General features: G+C 47.4%; 3 protein-coding genes across 6 annotated transcripts; 1 reads left to right on the top strand and 2 right to left on the bottom strand.

Moving 5' to 3' along the window:
- Positions 1-6,161: 6,161 nt before the first annotated feature.
- LOC133911927 (uncharacterized) lies at positions 6,162-14,559 on the top strand. Of its 4 annotated transcripts, XM_062354413.1 has the most exons (12): positions 6,162-6,917; positions 8,165-8,422; positions 8,498-8,758; positions 8,882-9,031; positions 9,446-10,887; positions 11,843-11,916; positions 12,110-12,191; positions 12,275-12,400; positions 12,539-12,645; positions 13,031-13,185; positions 13,340-13,473; positions 13,558-13,972. In XM_062354413.1, the coding sequence occupies exons 1-12, from the start codon at positions 6,453-6,455 to the stop codon at positions 13,577-13,579; spliced, it is 3,276 nt and encodes a 1,091-aa protein (XP_062210397.1). In that variant the 5' UTR covers positions 6,162-6,452; the 3' UTR covers positions 13,580-13,972. The 4 variants fall into 4 exon arrangements, with proteins under 4 accessions (XP_062210397.1, XP_062210398.1, XP_062210395.1 ...); XM_062354411.1 differs by lacking the exons at positions 13,340-13,473; positions 13,558-13,972 and adding an exon at positions 14,115-14,559 and having other exon boundaries at positions 6,175-6,917; XM_062354412.1 differs by lacking the exons at positions 13,340-13,473; positions 13,558-13,972 and adding an exon at positions 14,115-14,559 and having other exon boundaries at positions 6,183-6,917; positions 8,516-8,758.
- Positions 14,560-14,688: 129 nt separating this feature from the next.
- On the bottom strand, positions 14,689-17,459 carry LOC133911928 (G-type lectin S-receptor-like serine/threonine-protein kinase At2g19130). Its single transcript, XM_062354417.1, has one exon. The coding sequence runs from the start codon at positions 17,314-17,316 to the stop codon at positions 14,881-14,883; it is 2,436 nt and encodes an 811-aa protein (XP_062210401.1). The 5' UTR covers positions 17,317-17,459; the 3' UTR covers positions 14,689-14,880.
- Positions 17,460-21,301: 3,842 nt separating this feature from the next.
- LOC133911929 (glucan endo-1,3-beta-glucosidase 3-like) lies at positions 21,302-25,463 on the bottom strand. Its single transcript, XM_062354418.1, has 3 exons — positions 25,041-25,463; positions 21,979-23,235; positions 21,302-21,891 (listed from the first exon to the last, which is right to left on the bottom strand). The coding sequence occupies exons 1-3, from the start codon at positions 25,105-25,107 to the stop codon at positions 21,710-21,712; spliced, it is 1,506 nt and encodes a 501-aa protein (XP_062210402.1). The 5' UTR covers positions 25,108-25,463; the 3' UTR covers positions 21,302-21,709.
- Positions 25,464-26,171: the final 708 nt, after the last annotated feature.

Here is a 26,171-nt window from a genome sequence, read left to right as displayed (position 1 = left end):
ACCCCTAGGCAACCCGCCTCTTCCAAAGGGACTGGCTGGAAGGAGAAAAAGAAGAACAAGTGCAAGTCCAGGCCACCCGTCGTCATGGCGATCGAGCAAACCGACCAATCATGTCGACGCGTTGAGAAGAAGGATGGCAAGAAGGGAAAAGGCTATTGCCCAATCCACCACACCGATGCACACGACATGACCAAATGCAAGGTCATTCGAGGCATCATCGACAAAGAGCTTGGGAGAGGCAAACCCAGACGCGACGATGATAGTGAAGACGGGGCCAGCCCCGGCCAGTCAGCTCTAGATTTCCAGTAGGCTGAGCACATGGTCCACCATATCTTTAGTGGTGTAGTGACGTATTCCTCAAATATGGAATACAAATCAGTGATCCGCAATGTATGCACGATCATACTAGATCCGAGTTTGTGACTAAAGTGGTCAAAGATACCCCTAACCTTCAGCCAGGTGGACCACCCCGCATATGTCAAGCGCCCTAGATGTTGCATCGTCGTGGTAGAACCCACAATGCACAATATCCTCATGGGGCGCATGCTGGTCGTTGGAGGGAGCTCCATCAACCTTCTCTTCGTCGACATGCTAGATGCCCTGCAAATCCCAAGGAGTGCGTTGAAACCATATCCAACTTTCTTTGCTATCACCCCTAGCTCCTCGGCCAAGCCATTGGGGTAGATCAAGTTGCCTATCACTTTCGGTTCGCCAAACAACTTTAGGACTGAGAGGGTCATGTTCGACGTAGCGGACTTTGGGACCACTTATAATGCGATCCGAGGGTGACCAGCATTGGCCCAGTTCATGGTCGTCGCCCACTATGCATACTAGGCAATAAAGATCCCCGGTTCCAAGGGAGCTATCACCATTTTGGGTAACCAAAAGATGGCCCTTCACTGCGATAAAAATGATCCTCGACATGGTCGAGCTAACTCCCGGGTTGCAGCCTGAGAACGCTGGGCCTAGTGGTCGCTCGAAGAAGATCCACATCGTTGCCAATCCCAATGATTGACTCAAGTTAGTATGCCTAAATGATGTCGACCCATCCAGAACAATTCAAATTAGGGCCGGTCTGGACCCAAAATAGGAACCGCGCTCATCACTTTCTTTCAGACCAACGCGTATGTATTTTCTTGGAGTCCGTCTGATATGCCTGGAGTCACTAGGGACATGACCGAGCACAAGTTGTCCGTGTGACCTGATGCACGACCAGTAAAGCAAAAGGCGCGTCGGCTCGCAACCGATTGAAAAGAAGCACTTCGTGAGGAGATTGACAAACTCCTGGAAGCAAGCTTCATCCAAAAGGTGCAGAACCTAAAGTGGTTGGCTAACCCTGTGTCACGTCCTAAATTTTTAATCTCATGATTAAGTCTAATTATACATCGTTAGTGTCATGATTAGTTTTGAGGAAATTTATTTTGGAACGCTAGTGCAATTCATTTAAAGTCAATCAGGCGAGAGAAAGAATTTTGAGAGAGAAAATAATGGAATTCGTAGTTAAAATGGACCATTTTCTCTAACACCTGGACCCCACATATGGCCCAACCACCCATCTCTCCCTCTCTATGGGCAGCAGCCCAACCACTCATCTCTCTCCCTCAATCCACTATCGTGCTCCCTCTCTCCTCAACCGACCAAGCAAGATTTCTCCCTCCCTCTCAAGCGCTCTCTCTCCTTCTCTCCCAAAATCCCACCTCAAGAGAAGGAATCGAGGTATCCATGTGGTACTCACGCGATCATGAACTCATGAGCTACCCATCTATCCAATTTATTCTTGTTTTCCTGAAGAATTCGAGCCTGTTTTAATGTCTTTGTTGTTCTTGATTGAAGCACAAGGATCACCGACATTCTTCCTCTTTTCGAGCGTTTCCTCCTTCAACCGACGGTCCTGAAGCTCGGCAAAGCATCTTGGGTGAGTCTCCTAGGCTCCCATGGCATAGATACACGTTTTGGTTAGATGAATCCCAAGTTCGAAGCTTCGGTTGCAAAGTTCTTGAGTTATTAAGCTTTTGAGCTAAAATGAGGATTTGGATGAGTTTTGAGTTAGGAATCATGTTGCTAGGTTGGTGAGTGAGTTCTAGACTCTATAAACTCTCTCAAACATATTTCTCTTTGTTTTTTAGAAGCTCGCAAATCAAATCGATCGAGATTTCCCCCTTGAAGCAGCCTCTCTGGACAATCCGGATTGACCCGGATACGCCGGGTAAACCTAGAGAAAACCCTATTGAATTGTCCTTAGAAACTATGACAATTTAGGGTGCAATTCGAGTCTAGAACCCTTTGTATATCCATATTTTGGTGAAATAGATTTAGCATACGAGTTGAATCGACCGTGGAAAGAACTTTAGAACTCAACTCGGCAAGAACCTGGATAGTCCAGATCAATCCGGAGTGTCTGGCCCAATCCGGAGTATCTGGACTAGACCCGGAGGGTCCGGGTAAATAGCCGAGAGTCCCACTCGGAGCCTCGTCTAGAGTGTCCAGCCCAATCTAGAGTATCTGAACTCACTCGGAGGTTCCAAATTTTTTAAAAAATGGCTACTGAGAGCTCTCACTCGGAGGTTCACCCAAAGGTTCTAGAACCTGGATACTCTGAGTTCAACGTAGAGTCTCCGGCCTCCTGTTACTTTTTCGGCATTGTTTAAATCACAAGTTTCACTATTCCTTTATATGTCTTACACCTTTAACTTGTTGTTATACATATTATAGTATACATTGTGCATTTCATTCATGCTCATCATTGCACACGTTATTCTTTAGTGAATGAAGAACCGGAGCGTGTCGCGATCGTGGTTGAAGGTGACACCAATCTATCCGAGTTTTGCGAATATTACGCGGGTAGTATAAGGCAAACCCCAGAGCAATAAGGTAAGAATCTAAGCATACTTCTCTCATTATTTGAATCATATGCGTCATATGTGATAAATTATGCTTTATGTATGTTATGCATGAGTTCGAATCGATATCAGGTGTATAATGAGGGGAACCTATGTTGATGCACTAATTCTCCTATCTTGAATAATTGTTGATCCGTATCCTTGTAGCCTAGGTTCAATATGATATTATCTAACTTAAAATGTTATTCGGCTGCTTAGCAAGTGCTTATGTCCTCGATAGAAGTCGAGCGGTGAAATGCTTCATCGTTCATGAGCATAGACTTTAATTACTTGCATAATGATCATAATAATAGGTTGACGGTGTTGATTGGATGAGTGAGGTGGACGAGACGAAATGTAGGTAAAGGAGTACCACTGCAGGGTGTAAAATATTTTAAAATACCATGCTCTCGGTCATGAGCATATTTTTGTCAATTTGCAGCATTCTTAGAGTTACGAATGTGGTTTGGTATGGTTGAGATGGTTTGTTATAGATGTTACTACTATGGTTCCTTTTACTTTATGTTCAGTTGATGTTTGTAGACTAGTTTATTGCTTTGCTCAAGTATAGATGCTCACACATGTTTATGTCAAATTTGCTTTCGCATATGAATTTACTTAATCATATCGCCGTATTCTTGCTAACGTCCCCATACATCATCCTTGTAGTCGGACTATCTATAAGTTCTCATTATTGATTAAGTCTTGCGAGTACTTTCGTACTCAACTGCTCTACAGGTTTTTCAGGTGAGGAGGAGTTGGTTCTTTGCTACTTCACGTCAACTGATGCAAGTGGTGGGAATGAGTAGTGCATCCTACTCATGTAGGTCATGTGTTCAGGGTGAAGCCTAAGGGCATATGACTTCACCTATCTTTTGTTGTCTTTAGCTTTTGTTTCCACTGCGTAGTTTCTTTTGTTGGTTAGGAGTTGAACAGGTTTTAGTCTCCTCTTAGCTCTCTTTTGCTGTAAACTGTATTAATGTGGTGCATGCTTAAGAACTTTTAATATAATGTTAATTACTCGCTCTTTCTTAAGTTTTGTTATGATGTTCCATATTGGAAAGTCATGTATTTCGATCTTGGGCACAAAACACGTGCCAGGACTACCAGAGCGGTATTCTGATTTATCGTTGAAGTTGTGATTAAGAAAATGATCAACTCAATGATTAATTAGAATACTGTTTGGATGGTCCCTCATATCCTGTCATGGTTTGAAAACCTAATGGTAAGGGAGGATGTGCGTCGACTTCACTGATTTCGATAAGACGTACCCAAAAGATCTCTTTCCTCTACCCCGAATCGACTAGCTTGTTGACTCGACCGCCGGTAGCACTCTACTAGGCTTCTTAGACACCCATTCGGGGTACCATTAGAGTAGCATGTATGGGAAAGATAAGGAAAAAACTACTTTTGTAATATTCTTCAGGATATTTTATTATGTAAAAATACCTTCTTTTGTCGTTGGCAGACACGACGAGGAAGGGGTGCTGCGGCACCATACGGACTTAAGCCATAGCCAGATTTGGCTTCGATAGAGATGGCGTGGAGAGGCGGCACGACAACGAGATGCGGCCGCCGAAGAAGATGCTTGTCATGGCGTTGTTGTGGTGGGCAGGGGCTGAAGGTGAGGTCGCGAGCGTGTTCCTAGTGGTGGTGCAGTGCTCCAGCCATGAAGTCACGACACGGGACTGATCGTGGGCGTAGATCAACGTGCATGGGGTCACACTGGAGTTAGGAAAGAAAGGCGCGGGAGCGGTGGTGCTTTAGGTTTGGAGGGACGAATAGAGCGGCATCACCTTCGATGGAGAAAGAAGTGAAGGCAGAAAGAAGTAAACCGTTATACTGTAATAGTATGGTAGGTAAATATGTGTCACAATTTGCTAGAAGCAGTTTTTTTTTAATTGTGAATTGTGGCATAATCTAATCCCAAATTATGAATTGTAGATTGTAGAATTGTTCCATTTATTTTAGATTCTGACTTTAGAAATTAGAATACACAGTCAGAATCGAAAACCAGCAAACCCAAAATAGACTTCTTAGATTTCAGTGGAACGGCTATAGCCCAACTCAAAGAATAAATTGATGACCCAATATAATGGGCCCACGATGACCCAATATAATGTTTATAGTAGGCGGGCCAGGCAGGGCTAGCCCAATAACGTTCATCAAATTCTTCATGAAACGATCATGCCCAAAACGGCTTTGGATACCTTGGAGGCTTGGGTTAGCACGCAGTACCACCAACGAGCCAACGACCAACCTGACATTTGGCGTTTCTGGAGAGAACCTTTAGATTGACTTGAGCCTCAAAACATACTGAAAGGACACATGAACCTGATCAGTCCAGGTTAACGTGTCACGCTGCATGCCTGAATGCCATTTATCATGCGATACTGTGGCTGGTATTTTTCTTGGTCGGTGACACGTGGGCTAACATGAAGTTGACTAGGTGAGGCAGTGGTGACTGCACGATCTGCGTCGTGCTACTTAGTAAGTGTCTGTTTGTTTATTTCAGCTGTAGATTTTAAAAAATAGTTTATAGAAATTAGGTTGTAAAAATATGGATTATAAAAGGTTGGATTGTGAAAAGCTTTTAGATTGTAGATTTAAAAAATTGTGATAGACAATTTAGTAAAATGAACTTTCACAATCTATTAAAAGCTGAGAAAAATCAGCTTCTCAAATTCCCACAATCCAACTAGCAAATTTTAAAAAACTATAAATAAAAGATGTCTGTTTGTTTCAGCTTCGAATCGTAAAAGCTGAAAACCACACTCCAAAGCTAAAATAAACAGATCCTAAATCATGCCGGGTTGTACTGCAAATAAAAATAAAATACCAGCGTCATGTGCGTACTACAGTACTATGTAACATGACGCCGCAGAGGTACCGTAGAACAATACAAGGCGCCGGATCTAGGCAGCGCATAGTCACATGTACTGTGTACTGACACAAACTGTTAAGAAAGAACATTTCACCGGCGGGTCCACATCTGAGCCTTGCCTATGAAGCAGTCAAGACAACGCTCCCAGGAGGACGGCGCTGGCGCGCTTCCCCTGACGCCTGATCTCGCGCGGCTGGTGTAGTGTAGACCGTGGACCCAAACAAAACGCCAGGCCGGTCAGCCAGCAGCCACCAAACGCTCACGCTGCAGGTTGCAACAAAGCGCCGAAGCGCGCGCAGGCGTAACCGCACACAACTCAATGCCAGCGCCGGAAACGGCAAAACCACACAGCCACCTCCAGGACCCATCGGCTCGACACGGATCCGTCCGACCCACGCCACAGCCCAAGTGAGCCACGCGATCGCCCTCCGCATTAGCCAAACGAACCAAGTCTTTGCGGGGACGAAACCGTGAATCACCCCCACCTGGTGGCTGGTGCTCGCAATTGCATCTACGTCGCGTCGCCTTCCGTTCCCTCCCCCACACCATACCACAGCTAGCCTAGCCCGCGTGTCCCCAATCATACGTACCACCGCGGCCGTGTCCACCCCCCTCCCCTACCGCGTCCGCCCCGCTGCTCGCTGATGCGCCGGCGCGCTCCCGCGGCCAAACCCTAGCCCCCGATCCCGATGGCCGCGCCCCGCGCCGGGGCGGGGGCTGGGGTGCCGGTCACCGGCGACCGCTACCTCGACCTGCTCGTCCGCTTCGTGGCGTGCAACGCGGGCGCGCTGCTCGACGGCTCCGTCACCCTGCGCCTCCACCCCGTCGGGCTCCACTACGTCGCCTCCCGCCTCGAGGCGCTGCGGGAGCTCGAGGCCGTGGGCGCCGGCGCGCCCGTCGACTACCTCCGCGCCTACGTCGCCGACCTCGGCGACCACCGCGCGCTCGAACAGCTCCGCCGGATCCTGCGCCTCCTCACGTCGCTCAAGGTCGTCGCCGCGGGGCCGGGGCGCGACCCGGCGCCGCTCTCGCTCCTGCCCTTCGCGCGCCTGCGCGTGCTCGAGCTGCGGGACTGCGACCTCTCCACCTCCGCCGCCAGGGGCCTGCTCGACCTCCGACACACCCTCGAGAGGCTCGTCTGTTACAATTCCACGGTGCGGTTCTATCATCTGTCGTATAATTTCGTTTGTAGTTCGCTGATCGCGGCAGTTCGCGTGGTGGTGACCAGAGGCTCTACTTATGATCCCCAACTAAACTGTGAGCTATTTTGAGCTGTCAATTGTACTTATGGTTTGCTGTTTCGGTTCATCGACAGCTAGTTAGCTGCCTTTATTTTAGCCCGCTTGCTGCAATACTATGATCCGTCCACACGACCACACTGTTGATTTATTCCTAGGATCGGATCCAGTCCTGTACATTTATTATATGATGATATTCTGTTCACTCAGCATGTTTCTGCCATTTTGTTTGTGATTTTGATCTTAGTGTTAAGATAGCTTCGAAGTGTGAAACTTCTTATGTTTATTGAAGTTTCTGGTCTTGCATGTGTGGTTTAATGGAATTTTATGCTAATGGCTTTAGGTCATTATCACCCATTCATTTCTTAATGAAATATGAATTTAGTTGCAGCTATTTCTCTGGAGGAGATAAATTTGGTCATTTTGCAGAGCTTCTGAAGTTCTGATCACTTATTGGATTGTATCGCTGCTTGGTTTTTAGAGTGCATATATGCAACTGTAACAATCATGCCTCCTGTGGTTGCTGCATTTATCCCGTGTTCTAATCAGCTAAGCTGGGACATCAAAAAATTGTCCAGCCATGCGGTCTCTTGATGGACATACCATATTTCAATCTGTATTGTTGCATGCATCTTAATAAATTTCTGCATCTTCATCTACTTCCTTTTGCCTATTATGAAGAAAAAAATAAATGTAATTAATCATTCATCTTAGTTTGAGGTTTTGGGGATTGTCAGTGATCTTTGGAAGTAACACGAACATAATGCCTCCTGGATGGCAGATAGCGTCTCTTCTCTTTAGATTTTCTATACTCCATTTTCGGTGTTGCTTGCGCAACTAGTAGATATCAACCGTTCTGAATAGAGTGCTTTGTTGGCAGATAGGATATGCAATGAAAATTGAGCATAAATATGTATAACTCTAGTATTTGGTTGTGGCTTTGGTGACTGCAACTTGATTGGGCTTGCCAAATAATGGGTCCTTAGTGGGTTACAATAAAATGTTGAGCTAGCACTGAAGAATTCATCTAGTTCGTATAGTGAGAGAAGTATTGTTATCTTTCCCTTCAAGCAGTTGTGTGATTCAGGATTCCTTTCTAAGAACTTTCATGTTATTTGAATATCTTATCCAAATTCACAATTATTGTTTTTGTGCTACTGCAGGATGCTCTTAGGCATGTATTCACGAGTAGAATCACGGATATCAAGGAGTCTCCCGTATGGAGCAAACTTTCATATGTCTCATGTGCTTCTAATGGCCTGGTACTCATGGACGAGTCATTGCAATTGTTACCTGCAGTTGAGACCCTGGATCTTAGTCGGAACAAGTTTGCAAAGTTGGACAATCTACGGAAATGTACAAAGTTGAGAAATCTTGATCTCGGATTTAATCATTTACGTTCGATTTCATCCTTGGGTGAGGTAATTGCATTTCCTTGTAATTCACTCCATAATATGTAGCCTTTTGCCATTAGGTTTTTCCAATTATATCTACAGTTATACGTTTTCTTGCAGGTTTCCAGTCGAATTGTAAAACTTGTTGTGAGAAACAATGCTTTAACTACAATACATGGGATTGAAAATCTCAAGTCACTCATGGGGCTTGATCTATCTTATAATATCATCTCAAATTTCTCAGAATTGGAAATCCTCGGCACCCTTTCTTTGTTACAGAACCTATGGTTGGAAGGCAACCCAATCTGCTGTGCTCGGTGGTATCGAGCACACGTGTTCAGTTTTTTCCGTAATCCAGAGAATGTAAGTACTTTACTCCAAATATCGAACTCCTTTTGTCTCTCTATAACTTCTCCCATCACAATAGTTTGTTCCGCAGTATTGGAGTAAAGTGACAGCTCTGTTCCATGACTTTTTCTGGTTCAGTTGAAGTTAGATGATAAGGGTATGAACACACAAGAATACTGGGAAAAGCAAGTACTGTTTGCATGCAGACAAAATCAGCCTACTGGTTATGGATTTTATTTTCCTGCAATAGATGATCATGAGGACGAAGACACAATAAATTCAAAGATGGTATTTCTCTATTATTCTGTTAAACCAATTCCACTAAGTTGATCCATTGTATATCACACCAAATATCGAGCTTGCTTGGTCAGGAGTTTTTGTGTTAATATTCTCTTACAGTATAGATAATTTGATTATTTGACACAGATGTTGTAGTGGATCGCTATTATGCTTGCATTTTGTTCCATGAATGCACATTCTTGTTAGTTTTCACATGCAATGCAGAAGCATCTTTTTCTTTCATGAATTTGGTTTCTGGTTGATTCAGCCCAGATGGTGTGTCTAAATAATCTGATTTCTGGAACTGCAAGATATACCATCTATGCTTCTTTGCAAAATTGAAATAGTGCTGTACAAGTCTGACCGTATGCAACTACTTCAATGATAAAATTGATAATTCGTTCTCACCTTTATTTACTGTAGAGAAAAATTTCCCGACTTGCCAGTATAGTGGAGGAAGAGAGAAATCTCTGCGATGAAGGTGTAGACCAGCAGTCCACTCCCTGTGATAGTGACAGTTCTAAGAAGGATGAAGTTGCAGCTGCTGATCATGACATAAAAATTGCTTCTTTGATAAACACTGCTGAATTGCTGAAGAAGGAAAAATCAAGTAATTGGCTCTGTGAATTTAAGGAGTGGATGGATGAAAATTCAGAGAAAACAGAAGGTGACAGCCTGTATGTTGATTTCACCAATGGCAATGGAAGGTATATGAGACAAAAGAAAAGGCACAAAGCACACAGGGAAACCTCAAATAACATATCAGATTTGGTAAATACATCAGAAGGTGGGAGTAGCTCAAACATTTTGGAATCGGATTCATCTTTCACAGATAACGCATGTACTGTTGTTAATGGAGTCATCAAAGAATCCACAAATGAAGTGAATGTGGATCAAGCTCATCTAAGGATGCACTTGAATTCTTTTCAACGACCTCCTCCCCTAGAGTTAGTAGGCACTTCACATTCTGACCCTTTTCCTGAGTTGGGAGATGGTTCTAGAAATATGCTGTCAAATGGAACACCATCCAATACAATGAGCAAGTTAATAGAAACAAGTCCACCCTATACATATCCTAGTCCACAGTCACCTCCACAATACAAGGAGGACATTCTACATCGCAGACTTTTTTTGGAGGAAGAATTTTTGCAGATTTCAGGAGATCTTCATTCCATCAGTATTGGTAGCAGCTGCAGCGATGATTCATCAGATGATTTGTGTTCATGCAATTCGGAAGATGATTGCGTAGCAATGCAGACAAAGATGGAGTTGGCTCTTGATGGTCAGATGGCTTCATTTCCTTTTGTAGATAGGGATGTTGAGGAAAAGAATAGCTTAGAGTATTTTTCAGGGGAGAAAAGTTTGTCTGACCATTCGTCAGAAAATGAACCTAGCTGTGCTAATGACAAAGAGTTTGATATTGAGGAGTTTCATGACAGTAACCAGAGAAATGGTCATCTAAGTCACGATTTAGATCATTCAGTTAAACAAAATGGCAAGCAGAAGTTTAAGAGGAGGGTATTTCCTATTTTCAAGAATCATAATGGTGCCAAATTAAAATTTATGAAGGCTACTGAAGATCAAGTGGATGAGCATGTTTTACTTGAAGGAAATGGCCATTTGGCACACAGCCTGAGCAAAAGTATTCCTCTCAAGGAACAAGGCTCTGAAAGCCATAATTCAAGTGTCCTGCGTAGGAACAATTCATCTATCAGCACAAATACTATTTCTCGTAACACAGACACACACAAGATTATAGAGGATTTCTTCAATGTGGATGTAGCAAACAATGGAGAGTCCGAAACATGTGAAGAAGTAGCTTGTTGTGTGCACCTTTTTCAGGATGCAAGCAGTTTAGTTCAAAGGTGAGAGCTGTTTTCCCGTATTTTCCAACCCTGTAATTGGTGCACATCTGTTGCATTGGTTAATAAACTGGTATGCACCTTATTAAAGGCTCAATGTCAAATTATATTTCATAGAACTTCCTCAATGACTATCAGTAAAAAAATTGGGAATAACATTTCGCAGAACTTGTGTGACTACTATCAATACAATGTAGTATTTTTCTGTAAGTTTACAGGTTAAGGACTTGAATACAGCATATCAAATTAATGTAGTTACCCCTTTTTGTGCCAGAGTTATATATATTTTTTCAAAACTTAGACATCCGTGCGGCACTTCAAAAATTACAGTTTTTTATCTTCGAGCTCACAGATTAATACAAGAACTAAACGTGCTCTTCGCAGAGAGAACCGTCCTTCATGGTTGCCATAGTGCATGCAATTACGTTTGAATTCATAATCAAAACTAATAAAGTGCATTCCAGTTTATGATGGTGGGATTTAAACAAAATATGAAAGTAGTGGATTGTGCAACACACTGGCAGGCGCGTAGACTGGCTGCACCTAGATGAGAAAATATGTCTGTAGTCCGTACCTTACATATGCGCCATTTACAGATGTGCTTAGCCCATTCTCTTACATATTACCCAGTAACTGCCATGCATCTGTTTCCACCCAGTAATGTATCCCTGAGCCAAAGTACTTCAATGCATCATGAGCAGTTACCAATAACATCTCAATGGATGAGAAAATGACTAGCTTTATTTAATTCTCTCTATTTACCTGCTTTATTTAGTTCTAAACCACATTTCTTAAATGCCACTTTAAGCCATATTGATCTGAAGAAACTGGAAATTTCCTGGACGTGCAGTCACAGTCTGTATTCACCATTATATTTTCTTCCTATTCTTTCTTTTTTTTTTCTTTCATTTTGGCAACGATTACTATACTTTGACAGGTGTTCTGTTTCTTTGTGTAGAGAGGTAGCCTTACTGCGAAGTTCTTACGACAAATTGTATGTACTGCTACTTGATATGTTTCAAGATGGACAAGGTTCATTACTTAATTTCCTACATATTGTCTATTTTTCCCACCTAAATCTTGTTTCTAGCTTCCTTGTGTTTCTGTTAGACCATTGAAACTGGTCGTTTACATGGTCATTTGTTGTACATAAGCTTTTTCCACCATGTCTCTATTTTGGACCTTTGTTATCACCATAAGTTCTTACATATTGATTAATTTACAGAAACTGTGCCAAGAGTATTGGGCAGCTATAGGCTGGAAAGTCTGGAAAAAGTTTCAATTGGGCTGGGACTACAAGCACTGAGGTCTATTAGCATATCAATCATTACTTCATTAGCAATGACGGCTTGGCTGACCTGAGGCTTACTTTTACTTTGCAATGTCATAGGGTACATATGGTAGACAATACAACTCATCTATTCTTGACTCGGACTTCCAAGGAAGCACAAGATGTACTTTGGCTCTTAAGTGTACTCAACTTTCCCAAATCAACCCATGGGATATCTTTGCAAAGGTACAGTCTACTTGGTTTCTACAATCACCATGAACAAACAAACTTCTTTTTGAGCCAAATAAAGAACACATTATTTTGTTCGTTGCAGATTCTATTTCAATTTTCTTATTATGCTTATTTTTGCAATTTAAATGGCAGTTGGGAGAACATCCAAGTTAAATTGCTCGAGAAATGTATATGCGGAAGTGCAAAGCTTGGAATATTTCTCTACTCAATGTTGATGTTCTCAAAGAATGATGCTGAAGGTACTATGTTCTGGTCATCTGGGTGATGAAACATTACTATTTATTCATGGAACATATCAGAACTACCTTTCTATTCTTTCAAGTCTGTGTCCTCACAAAATAGGATTCACGGCAAAAGGCTTCTTGCGGACTTTTTCTTCTTGTTCGTGGTTGGGGGTTGGCATTGTTTGAGTTAGCCTTATAGTAACTTTAGCTTAACATTAGGCCATTCATCTCAAATAAACCATTGTTTGTTAATATATCTGGTGTAAGCTCGCATACAAGTGCAATCATATGAACTTTCCACATGAACTCTGGGCTGCTGCATGTCCCAAATTCCATTCTAACTTAAATTGATCAAGACATACAAGTTGTTGAAATACTATTGTTCATTTTTCTTCTGCAGAGGACTCCATGGTTATCAGATCCATCATTGTTATTGAAGGATCAATACTTGTTTGCATTGAGGACCTAGATCAATTTGGTGGTCTCCCCGATGATTCAAATCCTCCATACTTTTCTCTTGATGCATTTTGTTCTATTGACAGTATCCAAGAAGTGGTAAGTTGTGCTTGGCTTTTAGCAATTCCAATTTCTCTGTTTTGCTACATGATAATTTTCACATTACTATTTTCATAAACCTTTTTTAGTATCAAATCATCGCGTGCCTTTATGTTTTTTAGTCTCTGTATGCACATTGTTTTCTATTTAGCAGGAACAAACTTGTGCAAGTCTGGCGCTAAGCTGGAGGCACTCATTTATATGGTTCCAAATAGTGCACGTCACCATATTTAGAAAAGGGGGGACAGCTCGAAATATTTTAGTTCGTTACCATCCATATGCTATATGGTGAGCATGAAGTCATGTAAAGCTCATTGATGCTTGGTGTGAATAAAAACTGTGATCTAAGGTAAACTAATCAAACAAATGCAGTCAGGTGGTGCTCAGTTATTAATGCTTTGGAGTGGACGATATGCATAGCAAGAAATATAGAAAGTTTCTGGGGACATAGCAGTGGAGGTGAACCACATGTATTCGTGATAGGCGCATTGAATTGCCTTTGGTGGTTGTTTCTGTTAGCCCCTCCCCCTTTTTTTCTTAATAAACTTTTTCTCCGTCCGGTGAAATCGATTGTATAGCATTTACATTTTTGAAAAGAAGTCAAATAGCTTGCTCAGACAGAGCATAGATGACATGACGAAGTATGGGGGCATGGAGCCGATAGTGCTAAGCAAAGATTTGATATCCTGTAGTGGTCGTAAATCTGTTGCTACTAAAAAAGGAACAATGTGACTTTGTTGTAATTGTTACCGTAATGAATTAACCCTGATCTTGAAACGTTCATATTTCTGTCAGGGTGCTTTTTTTTCTAGAAAAAACTGTGCGATGTACTGCTGTACTAGCAAATTAGGTGTCATGTCATTCAAAAAGTTGATTTCATCCTTTTTTTTAATATTTCCTTCAACTTCTATTGCAATTTGCACACTCAGGTTGTGGATCAGCGCAACGATAAATGCTTGACAATGTTTATGAACAACCGTATGCAAGAAGGAAAGTTTCACAGTAGCATCCAAAATTCGCATAACAAGCAGTCAGATGAAATTGACTCTGTACATACATGGAAACTTAAGTGGTTTTCTGAAGAAACACTTCTGAAGTTCATTTCTGTACTTAAGGCTCTTTACTCGGCAGCTGCAGCTTCGTCTTTACCTGTAAAGTGTATATCCTGATAATGTTGGTTCTTGTAATTCTGCAGTGATTTCATTCATTCTTTTGGGGGTTGTATTTAGTTGTTAATCTGTACAGTTTGATAGCTGGGTATCTAGGTATGTGCTTGCTTTATTCTTTGTAGTCTTCAGAAAGTTTTCCCATCCTTAAGTTGTACAGAGCAGAGCTAAAAATGAGTGTAAATGAATGGAATTGCAATTTTGGCAATGAGTTGTTTTGAAAATCAGCTCAGATCCTCACGTATTGGATATTCTTAAGGCTGTAAGCACTTTGCTTATTCATGGGACTATGTACGGTTTGATCAGGAAGGAATTCACAGAATAGAGACAAAGCAAAGAAACTTTAATGGGAAGCTACTATTGCAGAGGATCCTTAACCCTGCCTGGTTGGTTGCTATGCTTATTTCTACAGAGGACGGCTTCTTCACACTTCAACATGGTCTAACACAGGGAATATCATGCTGAAACTACAATTATATGTCACACTTCTGTAATATCGTCATACGACGACGACTACTCGGTACGCTTTTTATATTGCTGATTTGCTACCATTCATTGAACAGAGTTCATCCTCTGCACCCCCACTAATGCATCCATTCACCATTGCCAGCATGTGAAGCCGCGACGGGATCGGTGGCAACCCAACATCGGCAACGCCTTCGAGCTGCTGCACGACGAGCCCCATCGTCGGCCGGTCGCCTTCTTCATCCTGGATGCACCAGCATGCGACCTTACAGACCCTCTCAAGTTCCTTCACGTTGGCAGCCTCAGCCAGCCTCTCGTCCAGCAGGCCGACCACGTCGCCCGCATGCAGCCTGACCGCGGCGTGCACCGGGAAGTACATGGCGGAGCGGCCGCCCTCCTCCGACGAGGGGGCGTTGTTCCGGCTGCCCGAGACTAGCTCAAACAGCAGCAGGCCGAAGCTGTACACGTCGGCCTTGGCTGTGACCGGCGCGCCCGTGAGCCACTCCGGCGCGAGGTAACCCAGCGTGCCCCGCATGGTGGTCAGGACGCGGCTGAACTCGTGGCCGACGAGCTTGGCCATGCCAAAGTCCGCGAGCTTGGCGCCCATCTCCTCGTCTAGGAGGATGTTCTCCGGCTTGATGTCGCAGTGTATGATGCACTCCCGGCACTTCTCGTGCAGGTAAGCCAGGCCCCTGGCCACGCCAACCGCGACGCCGAATCTCTGGCTCCAGCTCAAGACCTTGGAGCTGGAGCTGTTCTTGAACAGGTACGCGTCCAGCGAGCCGTTGGGCATGTAGTCGTACACGAGCACCCTCTTGTGCCCCTCGGAGCAGAAGCCGCGGAGGCGGACAAGGTTGATGTGGTGTATCATGCCGAGGGTAACTACCTCGGCGCGGAACTGCTTCTCGCCTTGCCGCAAGTCGTCCAGCTTCTTGACGGCCACGGGTGTCGCGTCGGGGAGCGCACCCTTGTACACCGAGCCGAAGCTCCCGCTCCCGAGCTTCTCCGTGAAGTCCCGCGTCGCCGCCTTCACGGCCTGGTAGTCGAACAGCAGCAGCGAGCCCTGCAGCGCCGTCACCTTGCCCTTTCCCCGCCGCTTCCGCAGCACCAGCACCACCGTGGCCACGATCACGAGACTTGCCAGAAGTAGGACCACGACCGCTACTCCGCTACCTATCATCACCATCGATTTCTTCCAAGAATGCGCCGCCGACGCCGGCGGCACCTCCGAAGCCGCAACGCGGAGGTGAAGAACAGCCCCCGCGATGCCATCGTCGCCTTGATCATTCGATAGTGTCCTCAGGTTGACGAGCTCGCCCTTCCACACCGAGCACTTCGCTCCATCGTGAGCGTAGGCGGTGCACGAGCAGTCTCGCAAGCAGGAGAGCTCACACGCCTTGTCGCTCCGGTCTCCGGCCTCCGCCTCCGCAGAGCCGTTCGGGAGCTGCACGGCGTACGGCAGCTTGAGGAACCCGTCGTTGGAGCACTCCAGTAGACTCTGCCTCGCGCACCCCGACGCCGTGTTCCCTAACGTCCACTCCCCCTGCGACCGCGGCGCGAAGCCTGCGGGGCACTGGCACGCGGGGCTGGTGGTGTTGCTGCACACGCCGAAGGGCCCGCACGAACCGTAGACGTCGCACGCGTCGTGGGGTTCCGAGCAGAAGAGGATCCAGTCCCCACCAGACTGGCTCCACTGCCGCCGCCGCATCTGCCCGTTCACGTCCAACGTGAAGATGCCGATGCCCATCGGTATCCGGTCGTGGTAGCTGAAGAAGTTCACGCTGGCGTTCGGCGCGTAAGGGACGCCGACGAAGTAACCCGACCGCATCTCCGGCACATTCGGGAAGATCTCACCGTCCCACACACCGGTCGTCCAGTACTGGTGCGCGCCGCCGGCGAGCAGGTCGAACTTGGGCCGCCCGCGCGTGTCGATCTCCATGGAGAAGGCGCCGGGCGCCGGGTTCTCGGAGTCCGTCCACGACGTGAGGAAGCTGTGCACGCCACGGCCCCTATCGTAGCCGAGCCTGGCTCCAGGGAGCCACGTGTTCGTGGGGTGGTCGAAGCTCTGCCACGCCACGAGGGACGCCGCCGCCGTCGCGTTGCTCCGCACCACGAGGTTGCCGTCGTCCTGGAGCGTGGCGACAGTGGTGCCCGCCGGCGACGGGGAGGACGCGTTCGACGACCATAGCAAGGCGTTCGACGGCGTCGCGAGCAGGAGCAGCTCGCCGTTCTTGCTAAGCGTGAAGCGAGAGGTTGACGGCTCAAGGATCGGGCGCTCGCGGTTCGCCACCCACACGACGGTTTTCTTGGAAATCTTCTTGAACCAGATTCCTATGTAGTGCTTCTTTGAGTTGCCCGGAGAGAAGAGACCGAGCTCGAAGTTACCACCCTTGGAGACCAACGTCTGGTTCCATGGGAGAGACTGGCCCAAGGTGAGGGTGTCAATGGCGTCACTTGTTGGGAGATTCAGGGTGGAGAAGAGCAGGAGGAGGATGAGCATGGTGGCTTGCAACACTTGTGCTTAGAATTATTGGTCTTTGTTTGTTGTTTCAGATACAGCAAGTAGGCTGAGGCAATTATATACACAGCGGGAGGAATCATCTTGGACTTGGATTCGGCTGGGTTCTCGGCGTGTCCCTGTGTATGGTGACATGATAAAAATCACTATAGAACTTACTTATTTCCTCGGTTTTAATCAGCTGAACTTGATGATAATTTTAATCGACGCTCAGTTTGTCGGCGAGATTAGATAATGGGGTTTAGGGATCGAGGTTGCCGATAGGTTTCTTTGTGCCTTGGGCATAAAATAGGTTTAGGGATAGCAGTGAGTTCGGCGGAGGTGATGGTCGGCGGGCGGAGTGGTGAGACTAGGCACCGTCGGCCACGGGTGGCGAGGGGCGACCAATGGGTGGGGCATCACGTGTTGGTGGGTTAGCGCGGTGGGGGTGATGGGGATGGATCTGACGGCAGGGATGCTACCGGGGACGGAGGCAGGCAGACAAGAGGCGGGGGAGCACAATGCTACGTTGTCTCATGGAGAAGAGCAGATGAGTGGGAAGAAGAAGATGAGTTATACACCGTTTAATTGTAGATGAACGGCTGACAGTTGTCGACTGAAATAGAAACCGATTTCAGTCAACCTAAAATTAGTATCTCTAACTTATGGTAGGAGAAAGAAAATCATGTGTGATAAACACATGGAAGAAAAAAAAAATTGACACGTGTCACATTATAAATTAGATGTAGTCTCCAAATACATAAAATCATATTTCATAGAATTATTTTCCATCGCTGGGCATTAAAGATTTTGGCTGTTTTTTTAGAATAAATTTCAGCTTGCATTGCCAGTCTGCGGGATCACTCGCTTGCTCGGCAGTCAACACTTGCACATTCCATTTAACCTTTGCTTTTTCACGGTTGTGTTTACATCATCCGTGACTTGCATCCCATGAAATACTACCAGTCTTTATAAAAATAAACAAAGGCATGGGCTTTGCCAATTCTGAAAACATGCAGCTGCGTCGAAAAAAAATTCTGAAAACACGGGAAGACATAAAGAACAAGGGCCTCCAGCGGCAATATGCGGCATGCACATGATCACGTCCGTTAAGATTGTACTCCACGTTCACGGGGTAACATGTACTGTTTCTTTCACGCTTTTCAGAAGAGAGAGCCATAGTCAACAAGTTATGTCACGTTCCAAATTTATAGCCCCAAAAGATTCATCGATCTGTCTGTACATGCTACATGATTGATTTTCTTCCCGCTCTCCTATCTCTTTCGTTTTCCGGTGTATATCGGCGCTTGACCTTTTCGTCACTCGCATGCTGTAGCATGAAGCTACATATCCTATCACCACATTATAGTTATTACTAGTTGGTTACATGTCGCTATGAAGATTCGTTCAGCATCGATGGAATCATGGAGCTAGGAGAGATGGATCAGGTCAAGGAATTCTTCGTTACGCATCGAGGTGTTACCATCCCTTGAGCACGGATATTTTCTTCATCACGCATTGAAATGTGTCGTTGCCGTCGCACCTAATCAATGCAACAGCAACGAAGGCTCTGCCGATGGAAAAATATGAGCAACTTGTGGTACCCCCAGACAGGAGCGCGTGGCGAGCTCGTTTCACTCCATGGATGAATCCCGACCAATCTGACGGCGGCAACCTGTCCCTCCCAGCCGTCCGCTGACCCGTCCGCGGCGCGCTCGCAGTGGCCAGGTGCCTTGCTAGCTCGCGAAACCCGAGCGGTAGGCCGTTCAGTTCGGAGACAAATTCTATAAAACCTTTGCAGAAAAAACCTTTACGAAATCCTCATCCATGTCGTACACCTTCGATCCGACGGTTTGTACGCACACACGCGACGCGGTGAAGAGACACGTGTTCGGGCCTCGCGAGGATCTACCCGTAAGACCGATCCCTCTGTAATTCCCGGCAAACGCCGAGGAGCTAGCAGCGCAGGCGCAGCGCACGGTGCTCTTCGCGGTCGGGGAAAAGCTCACCGAACGTACGCGCTGGCAGACGGGGGCCAGGGTTCGCTCGCATCGTGTCCATGAAGTGCACTGAGTCGGCAGGTTTGAACAAGTCGGCCGCTGGTACATCCCCTCGCATACACGGCAGTGTAAAAGGCATCGATCAACTGCAGAGGACCCCAGGTCGGGTCAAATCGAACGACATGATCACTAACGGTATTAAATGGATGTGATATGGCATTTATGGTAAAGAGAAAAATGCTGGAAATAATCATCCAGAACGCGAGGCCCAGTCCGAGCCAAGGGGAATGGGATGGTTTGACGTTGTGCTCAAACGTTAGGCACAAACAGTAAAATGAGTCTACTGTTACAGTACTTCTGACATTACTGTTTATATGGCCATTATACGCATCTACTATTCACAAAATACCGTACGAATGCACTGTTCATTTGTTTACTGTGGCTCTAGATTCCAAAGGTACTGTACCTCTCTTACCTCTCTGACTTTTCCCTTTAGACGTTAGAGCATCTCCAACCAAGTCCTTATATTTGACCCCCTATCCCTCTTATTTAGGGGTTCCTCATCCAGATTTCATCCCCTATTTCTCAACGTGTTCCAACCGACCCCTCATATTTGACCCCCTATATTCGAATCACCTCTATTTTATTAATATCCGGTAACTCTCTCTCCTCTCTCTCCTCTCTCTTCCTCTCTCTCTCCCCTCTCTCCCAAATGAGGGGTTGGATGAGGAGTCCCTAAATGTAGGGGATGAGGGAGAAGATTTGAGGGGTCCTCAAATAAAGGGGGTCGGATAGGGGGTCGGTTAGAGATCAATTTTCATCGTTTTTTTCTCAAATGTAGGATAGGGGGTAAGAAGAGGGTTTGGTTGGAGATGCTCTTAGACGATCCCACTTGGAGCCAAGGATGATTCAGCGAGAAGAGCAAAAGCTCCTTCCTGATTGAAACGCTCTTCTAACATGTCAAGTCGAGACTTGACTTTGTTTGTCGTGCCTTTCCTTCTTTGCTCCTTGATTTTTTTTTTATTCCTCTTCCATTTCAACTTATCCTGGGAAGTACTCGTGTTGCGTCATTTTTCCTTTCCTTTTTCTATTAAAAAAATCTATAACTTTGTAAACACGCCGGGAAAAAGGAAAAACCCTGAGTTCTGCTACAAAGTTGATTCTGCAACACAAGCAGGACAGACTTATGCAGTAGGTCGAACCCGTGCTTAAGAGGAGAGTGCATCTGCAGCTCTGCCTCCCTAGTAACCGCTGTTAGTTGACAGTTGCACATCCAAGTGGACAATGTAGAATCCTGTCAAGCATGTTGCTCAAATGGCAGCATCTTGAAAGCGTCACTTGTTTCTTTTTCTATCGGGCGAAACGAGTCCGGTTGTTGATATTATCTGCTCTACTCGTCGCAGCTGATAGTGGCCTTGCTACATTAGATTAGGTGCTTCTTTGTCAGTGTTTGCAAAATACATCCTTCTCTGCAGGGTGCTTTACATTTCTTTTTCAGAATCTTCCAAGCCGCGCTCGTTCAGAGTTTCAGACTTCAGGTTCACTACAGGCTGATTTCCCTGGCCTTCTCAGCCCAGCAAGGTTGAACTAGAACTGGAATTGAGACATGGTGGGCCGAAGCTGGTTGGGCTTAGACGTAGCAAAACTATACCACAAAGTTGGCCATGCTTGGTTAAGCCGCTCAGGTTTGCCAAACGCTCCATTAGAATTTTTCCGGCATTCTGAATTCCTGTGGGTTTGCAAGTGTCAAGCAACTCCAATCTTATATTTTTCCTATCCTATGATCTGTAGAGACCCTCAATGAACAAGCCAATTTTTCTGCAAAGTCGTTCAAACTCTGGGTAGTGGCCAGTGCCGTTGTGAGAACTTCGTCAGCGTTGTTTGTTGGGGACTGGAGCGGTTGGTTTCTTTCAGCAGCTATACTTTTGCTTGTTTTCTTAGCTCTGAACTTGGTTGTTGTTGGTTTACCTTCCATGAAACACGCCGACTTCAATATTAATAATAAACAGGAATGGAAAATGATCAACACACCAAATTAGGTGAACCGTAATTTCCGATCAAAACAACCCTTGAGCGTAGGGGCACATCGTAACATATGACTGGGAGAAGATCCGAACAACATGTTGCAAAATACAATCTACTGAACCCTCAACATTTTCAGTTCATCACATCCAACCAACCAGCAGAACACGGGCAATTGCTGCTAACCAATTCCTTTCCCAAACCAATACCGGAGAGAAAAGCCCAGCAAGATCATGGAGCAACATAATAGCGCATCCCGTTCCATTTGGAATGACAATAATCTCATCGAGGCCAATCCCGCTTCACAGCAAAAAGAATCGCTCACGAATGCCTAACTCCTCCGCAAGTCTGCATGACTGCATGCTTATCACTGCCTACAACAGAAGGACGCTCAACAGCAGCGCGGTGCCGACGACGCGGACGAGTGACGACGACACGTCGCCGATCGCCCGGTGCGCGCCGGAATCCCCCGCCGTGGAGTTCGACGACGGCGCCAGCGACGTCCCGTTCAGCAACGACGTCCCGTTCTTTCCGGCGTAAACACAAGATCCATGGCCTGCAAAACAGTTGACAAAAAATGAGTCTAGGCACGCAAATCAGCAGATGGCAAGAGCTATGAAGCATGGCTCTTGATCGAGCTTACTTGGGTCGGTCGTCGTGATCACAGCGACACCGCTGAAGTAGCAAGTCCCCGAGCCCATGCCCATGCCGTGGTAGTACGTGTTGAAGGCGTACGTCGCATGCGCTTCGACCGTGTCCGGGTCGTAGCACGGCTGCCCCTGCATCAGCACGGAGCAGTCCACCTTCCCCGGGCCGCAGGCCCAGTCCAGCGCCGCCTGCAGCATCTTCGGGTCCGCGCCATCCCGCGCCACGCAGTAGGTCTGGTTCGTCGTGTCGTTGGCGAGCAGCACGCCGGACCCCGTCAGGTGCAGGGTGTACGCTGGGATGCCGTTCATGTCGAAGAGGCCCCAGTACTTCTCCGACGTCGACCCGGGCCGCGTGTCCTCGTCGTACAGCTCGTAGATGTACGTCGGCACGGCCACTCCGGGGTGCTTCGGCGTGCCGGTGCTGTTCATCACGTGCCGGATGAGGTTGCTGTTGTACGTGTCGGCGTTGTCGGAGGTGGCATCGGGCTCGGAGGAGGGGTCGCCCTTGTGCGGCCACCCGGTCTCCGTCACCATGACTGGCACGTTGGTGACGTTGAGGTACGCCATGGCGAAGTAGGCGGCGTCCACGACCGCGTCGAAGACGTTGGTGTAGTGCAGCAGGGTGTTGGCGTCCACGGCCTCCTTGTTCGGCGGCAGCGGACGGAACAGCGCGTAGTCCAGCGGGATGACACCGTTGGAGCGCATGTAGTCGTAGTACGGGTACACGTTGAGCATGAGCGGCGCGCCGGTCGACTGCAGGAACTTGAGCATGGGCACGAGCACGTTGTCCAGCGAGCGGTTGAAGAAGGCCTGGGACGGCGGGAACGAGTCGAGGAGGATGGACGACGAGTGCGGCGTCGAGATCTTGATGTACCGGTCCAGTGCCGCGGCCACCAGCGCGTTCTGGAGGTAGCGCATGGCGGGCATGAGCAGCGGCGCCGCGTTGGGCAGCGTGGACAGCACTTCGGAGCCGACGGCGATGGCCGTGATGTTGACCGCCGGGAAGTGCGCGGCCACGTTGCGGGCCACCCATTTGGCCGCCGTTGCGTTGGAGTTGCCGATGGCGAGCAGCTGCTCGTTGGGGACGGAGACGACGACGCGGATGCCGGTGTTGGCGAGTGCCGCGAGCATCGCAGAGTCAGCGTCGTAGAGGCGGACGTGCCGGATGTTCTGCGAGCGGAGCAGCGTCGTGATCTGCGTCGGCGCCGGCACCGACGACATGGCTGTGCCAATGTTCACGCCGATGTATGCACCTGAGCGCCATTACCAAGAACAGAAATTAAAAGGTTAGAAAGAAAATTACTACGGTAACAAACGCGTCACAAAATTCGTGTTGCAGGCAATCAGAATGAGATGGAGATTAATTTATTTTGTTTTGTCTAATGCGAGACAATAAGTGCTTCATAAGGCAGGAATCTAGGTAGACAATACATTCTTATGAGCAAAGTTGGCGAAAGAGAAATTAAGAAATTAGCACACTAGAAAACTACAGGGACCAAATGTAGCATATCAGTTTACCTACTCAGGGGAAAAAAAGAAGAAGGAGAAATCGAGATTTGGGAGAGGACGGCCGTCTAGCTGTAAAGCACAAGACTGGCAACTTGGTACGGAGAAACGATGAAACCGGATCCACCACGCAGTGCGCCGGCCACCCGCACAAAATCCCGGCCTTGATGCGATGGCCACAGTTAATCAGTGATGCCTGCTGCAAGCCTGCAACCTGCGCACAAACGCTGCACCTGCGCAGACAAGGAGGCGTGCCGCGTACACGACGGACGTGACTCGATTAATCACGCGGGGCCCGGCACGGCCCCAAGAAGACACTGCCAGGTGGTCCCAGAAAACGGCATCCTTCGCCCAGCAGTCAAACGATCCACTGCACACCGGGACACTCGAGTACCGACTGACTGTCAAGCGCGCAGGCCGATCAACAGGTGATCCGTGATGGTAATCACTGAGTCAATAACACCGTGCCTGCCTCATGATTAACACCGAATCCAGTCGGTCAAAGGAGCGACTGCCAAAGTGCAAATGATTACGGATTACCGTCACAGCGAGGAACGAACACCCCGAGTCACTGACGAAACCCTGGGCAATCTTTGGCAGCCATTGGCATTTGCCTGGTGCTGCATGTGGTGCCGTACTACTACTCCACTAATCTCAGAGGTTAGTGGGAACATGCAGAAAAGATGGAGGAGCACAAGGGCAGACAAGTAGGGCCCAAAAGGTTGATACCAATGATGAGCACTTGTAAAAACCCGGAGCCAACCCTCTTTCGGCTAAACTTATGCACAACGCGATCGCAAATTCATGCCTAGCTGTTGCAAGCTTTTCTAGTGGAAAGCTGGGCTAAACAGCCGTTCAGCTTGGCCGTTGCTATACGAGCTAAGTAACTCCTTTCCTAAGCTACAACCTACAAGTACAAATCTTATTCCGAACCGGTTTAATCAATATGGTAATGACAGTGGATGTTCCTACCAAAGTGCAGAAAGCCATATAAAACTGGTGCACGTGAAGGGGGCAATGGGCGAAAACTGAACATAGGGAAGCACGGAGAAGGAAGGAATCCCAGGGGGAACGAAGTGGACAAGCAGAGAAGAACAAGGCGAGACGGACGCATAGTCAAATCCAAGACCCAAAAGTTACCTACCGGTTAACTAAGAACATAGGCTGTTCTAGTAACTGAACTAACTATTTAAGATTAAAAGTTCCCACGCCAAGGTGTTTATTGATAGTATTTAATTTATTGCTAACAGAGCTAATGGCGGAACTTAGCCTACGGTCCACTGTAATAGCTAGACCACACCGCAATACGACAAACTGAATCTGAAGGGAAAGGGACATCACTCCATCAACTGTCTCAATCACACTGGTATACTACTCCAAGATTGCAATCTGACTAAAACCCAGCGGGCAGAGAAACGCAGGCCGCAGCGAAAAGCAAAACGGGAGGCCGGTCCATGCGTCCAGAACCAAGAACGGCGGGACCGCGGGACGGAGCACAAACACATCCAAAGCGGGACAACAGATCAAAAGAAAAGGACGATAGGAATCTCACCATCTTCACCACGGATCGCGGAGACGGCCAGCAGCAGGAGGAAGGAGACGACGAACAGTTTCTTCATGTTGCCGCAAGAAAAGCCCAGGAACTTGCAGCCCCTCTGTTTGGTCACCCTGTCTCTTCAATCTTTATCTCTCTTCGCCTGCCTGTCTCTCCAAACGCCAACGGGTAACAAGCAAAGCACCAACCGCCTTTACTGCAACCTCCAAACTGCCTGAACCAGGAATACGAGGAGGATGCCAAGAAGAGCAAACCAAGAGGTGGAAGGGAAAGAAGGGAGGGGATGGGAAGAGAGGAGATGGAAAGGAAGTGAAGTGGAGGCAGAGGTTTGGTGTGGCAACTGGGGGTTTTAAATATGAGAATACAGAAAAGGAGGGTCTTTTGTACAAAAGTAGGGCCGGGGCCCAATGGGAGGGGAGGAGCCCATCGGGGTCTGTCGAAGCTGCATGACATTATGAGTAGCCTCTGGCGCCATACTTCTCACTGACGTATGGGTCCGAAACGTTTCTTGGCCTAGCTGTCAGTGAAAAGGCTCCCTCTTCGGGAGCAGCGCGTTTATCCGGTGGTGGTAGCACGGATCACGTGGCGCATGTCAGGCATCCAACGGCTGCGACGCGATCTTGGGGCGCCACGAGGCGGTGCTGATGGTTTGTTTCGCACCCAACCAGCTCCGACCCTTACGTGCCTGCGTGCTGCTGAGACATCACCCACCACCGAGACATCTGAGCCCACCAGTCAGCAACTCAGTATCCGTTAATCTCTGGTCGGCTTTCCCAGCTCTGGATCGTAGCGGGCGTGGGCCTGGGACGACGGGAAAGAAACGAACAAACCCCAAGAAAGCTCGCTCACCGTCACCGATGTGTGGGCCCATCCTGAGCCCACACGTCAGCTACAGCGGGGAGCTAGGCGATGGACATGGCGACAGTGCCGCGGACGGGCAGGCATGCTGTGCGAGGAGGAGGGGATGGGACGGGGTCTGACGTGGCTCAGCAACGGTCAAATTTTGCGAGCGCCCGACCGCTGGTAGCAGCAGCCAGCAGGCAGGCGAGAGGGTTGGGCCTGGTCGCCTCGCCTTTCTCCCGCGTGGTTCGAGTTGGGCTGGGACTGGGTGCGCGGCGCGGCGCGGCG

Source organism: Phragmites australis, chromosome 3 (genome assembly GCF_958298935.1).
Source record: "Phragmites australis chromosome 3, lpPhrAust1.1, whole genome shotgun sequence".
Lineage (NCBI taxonomy): Eukaryota > Viridiplantae > Streptophyta > Magnoliopsida > Poales > Poaceae > Phragmites > Phragmites australis.
This window is presented reverse-complemented; position numbering and strand designations above follow the sequence as displayed.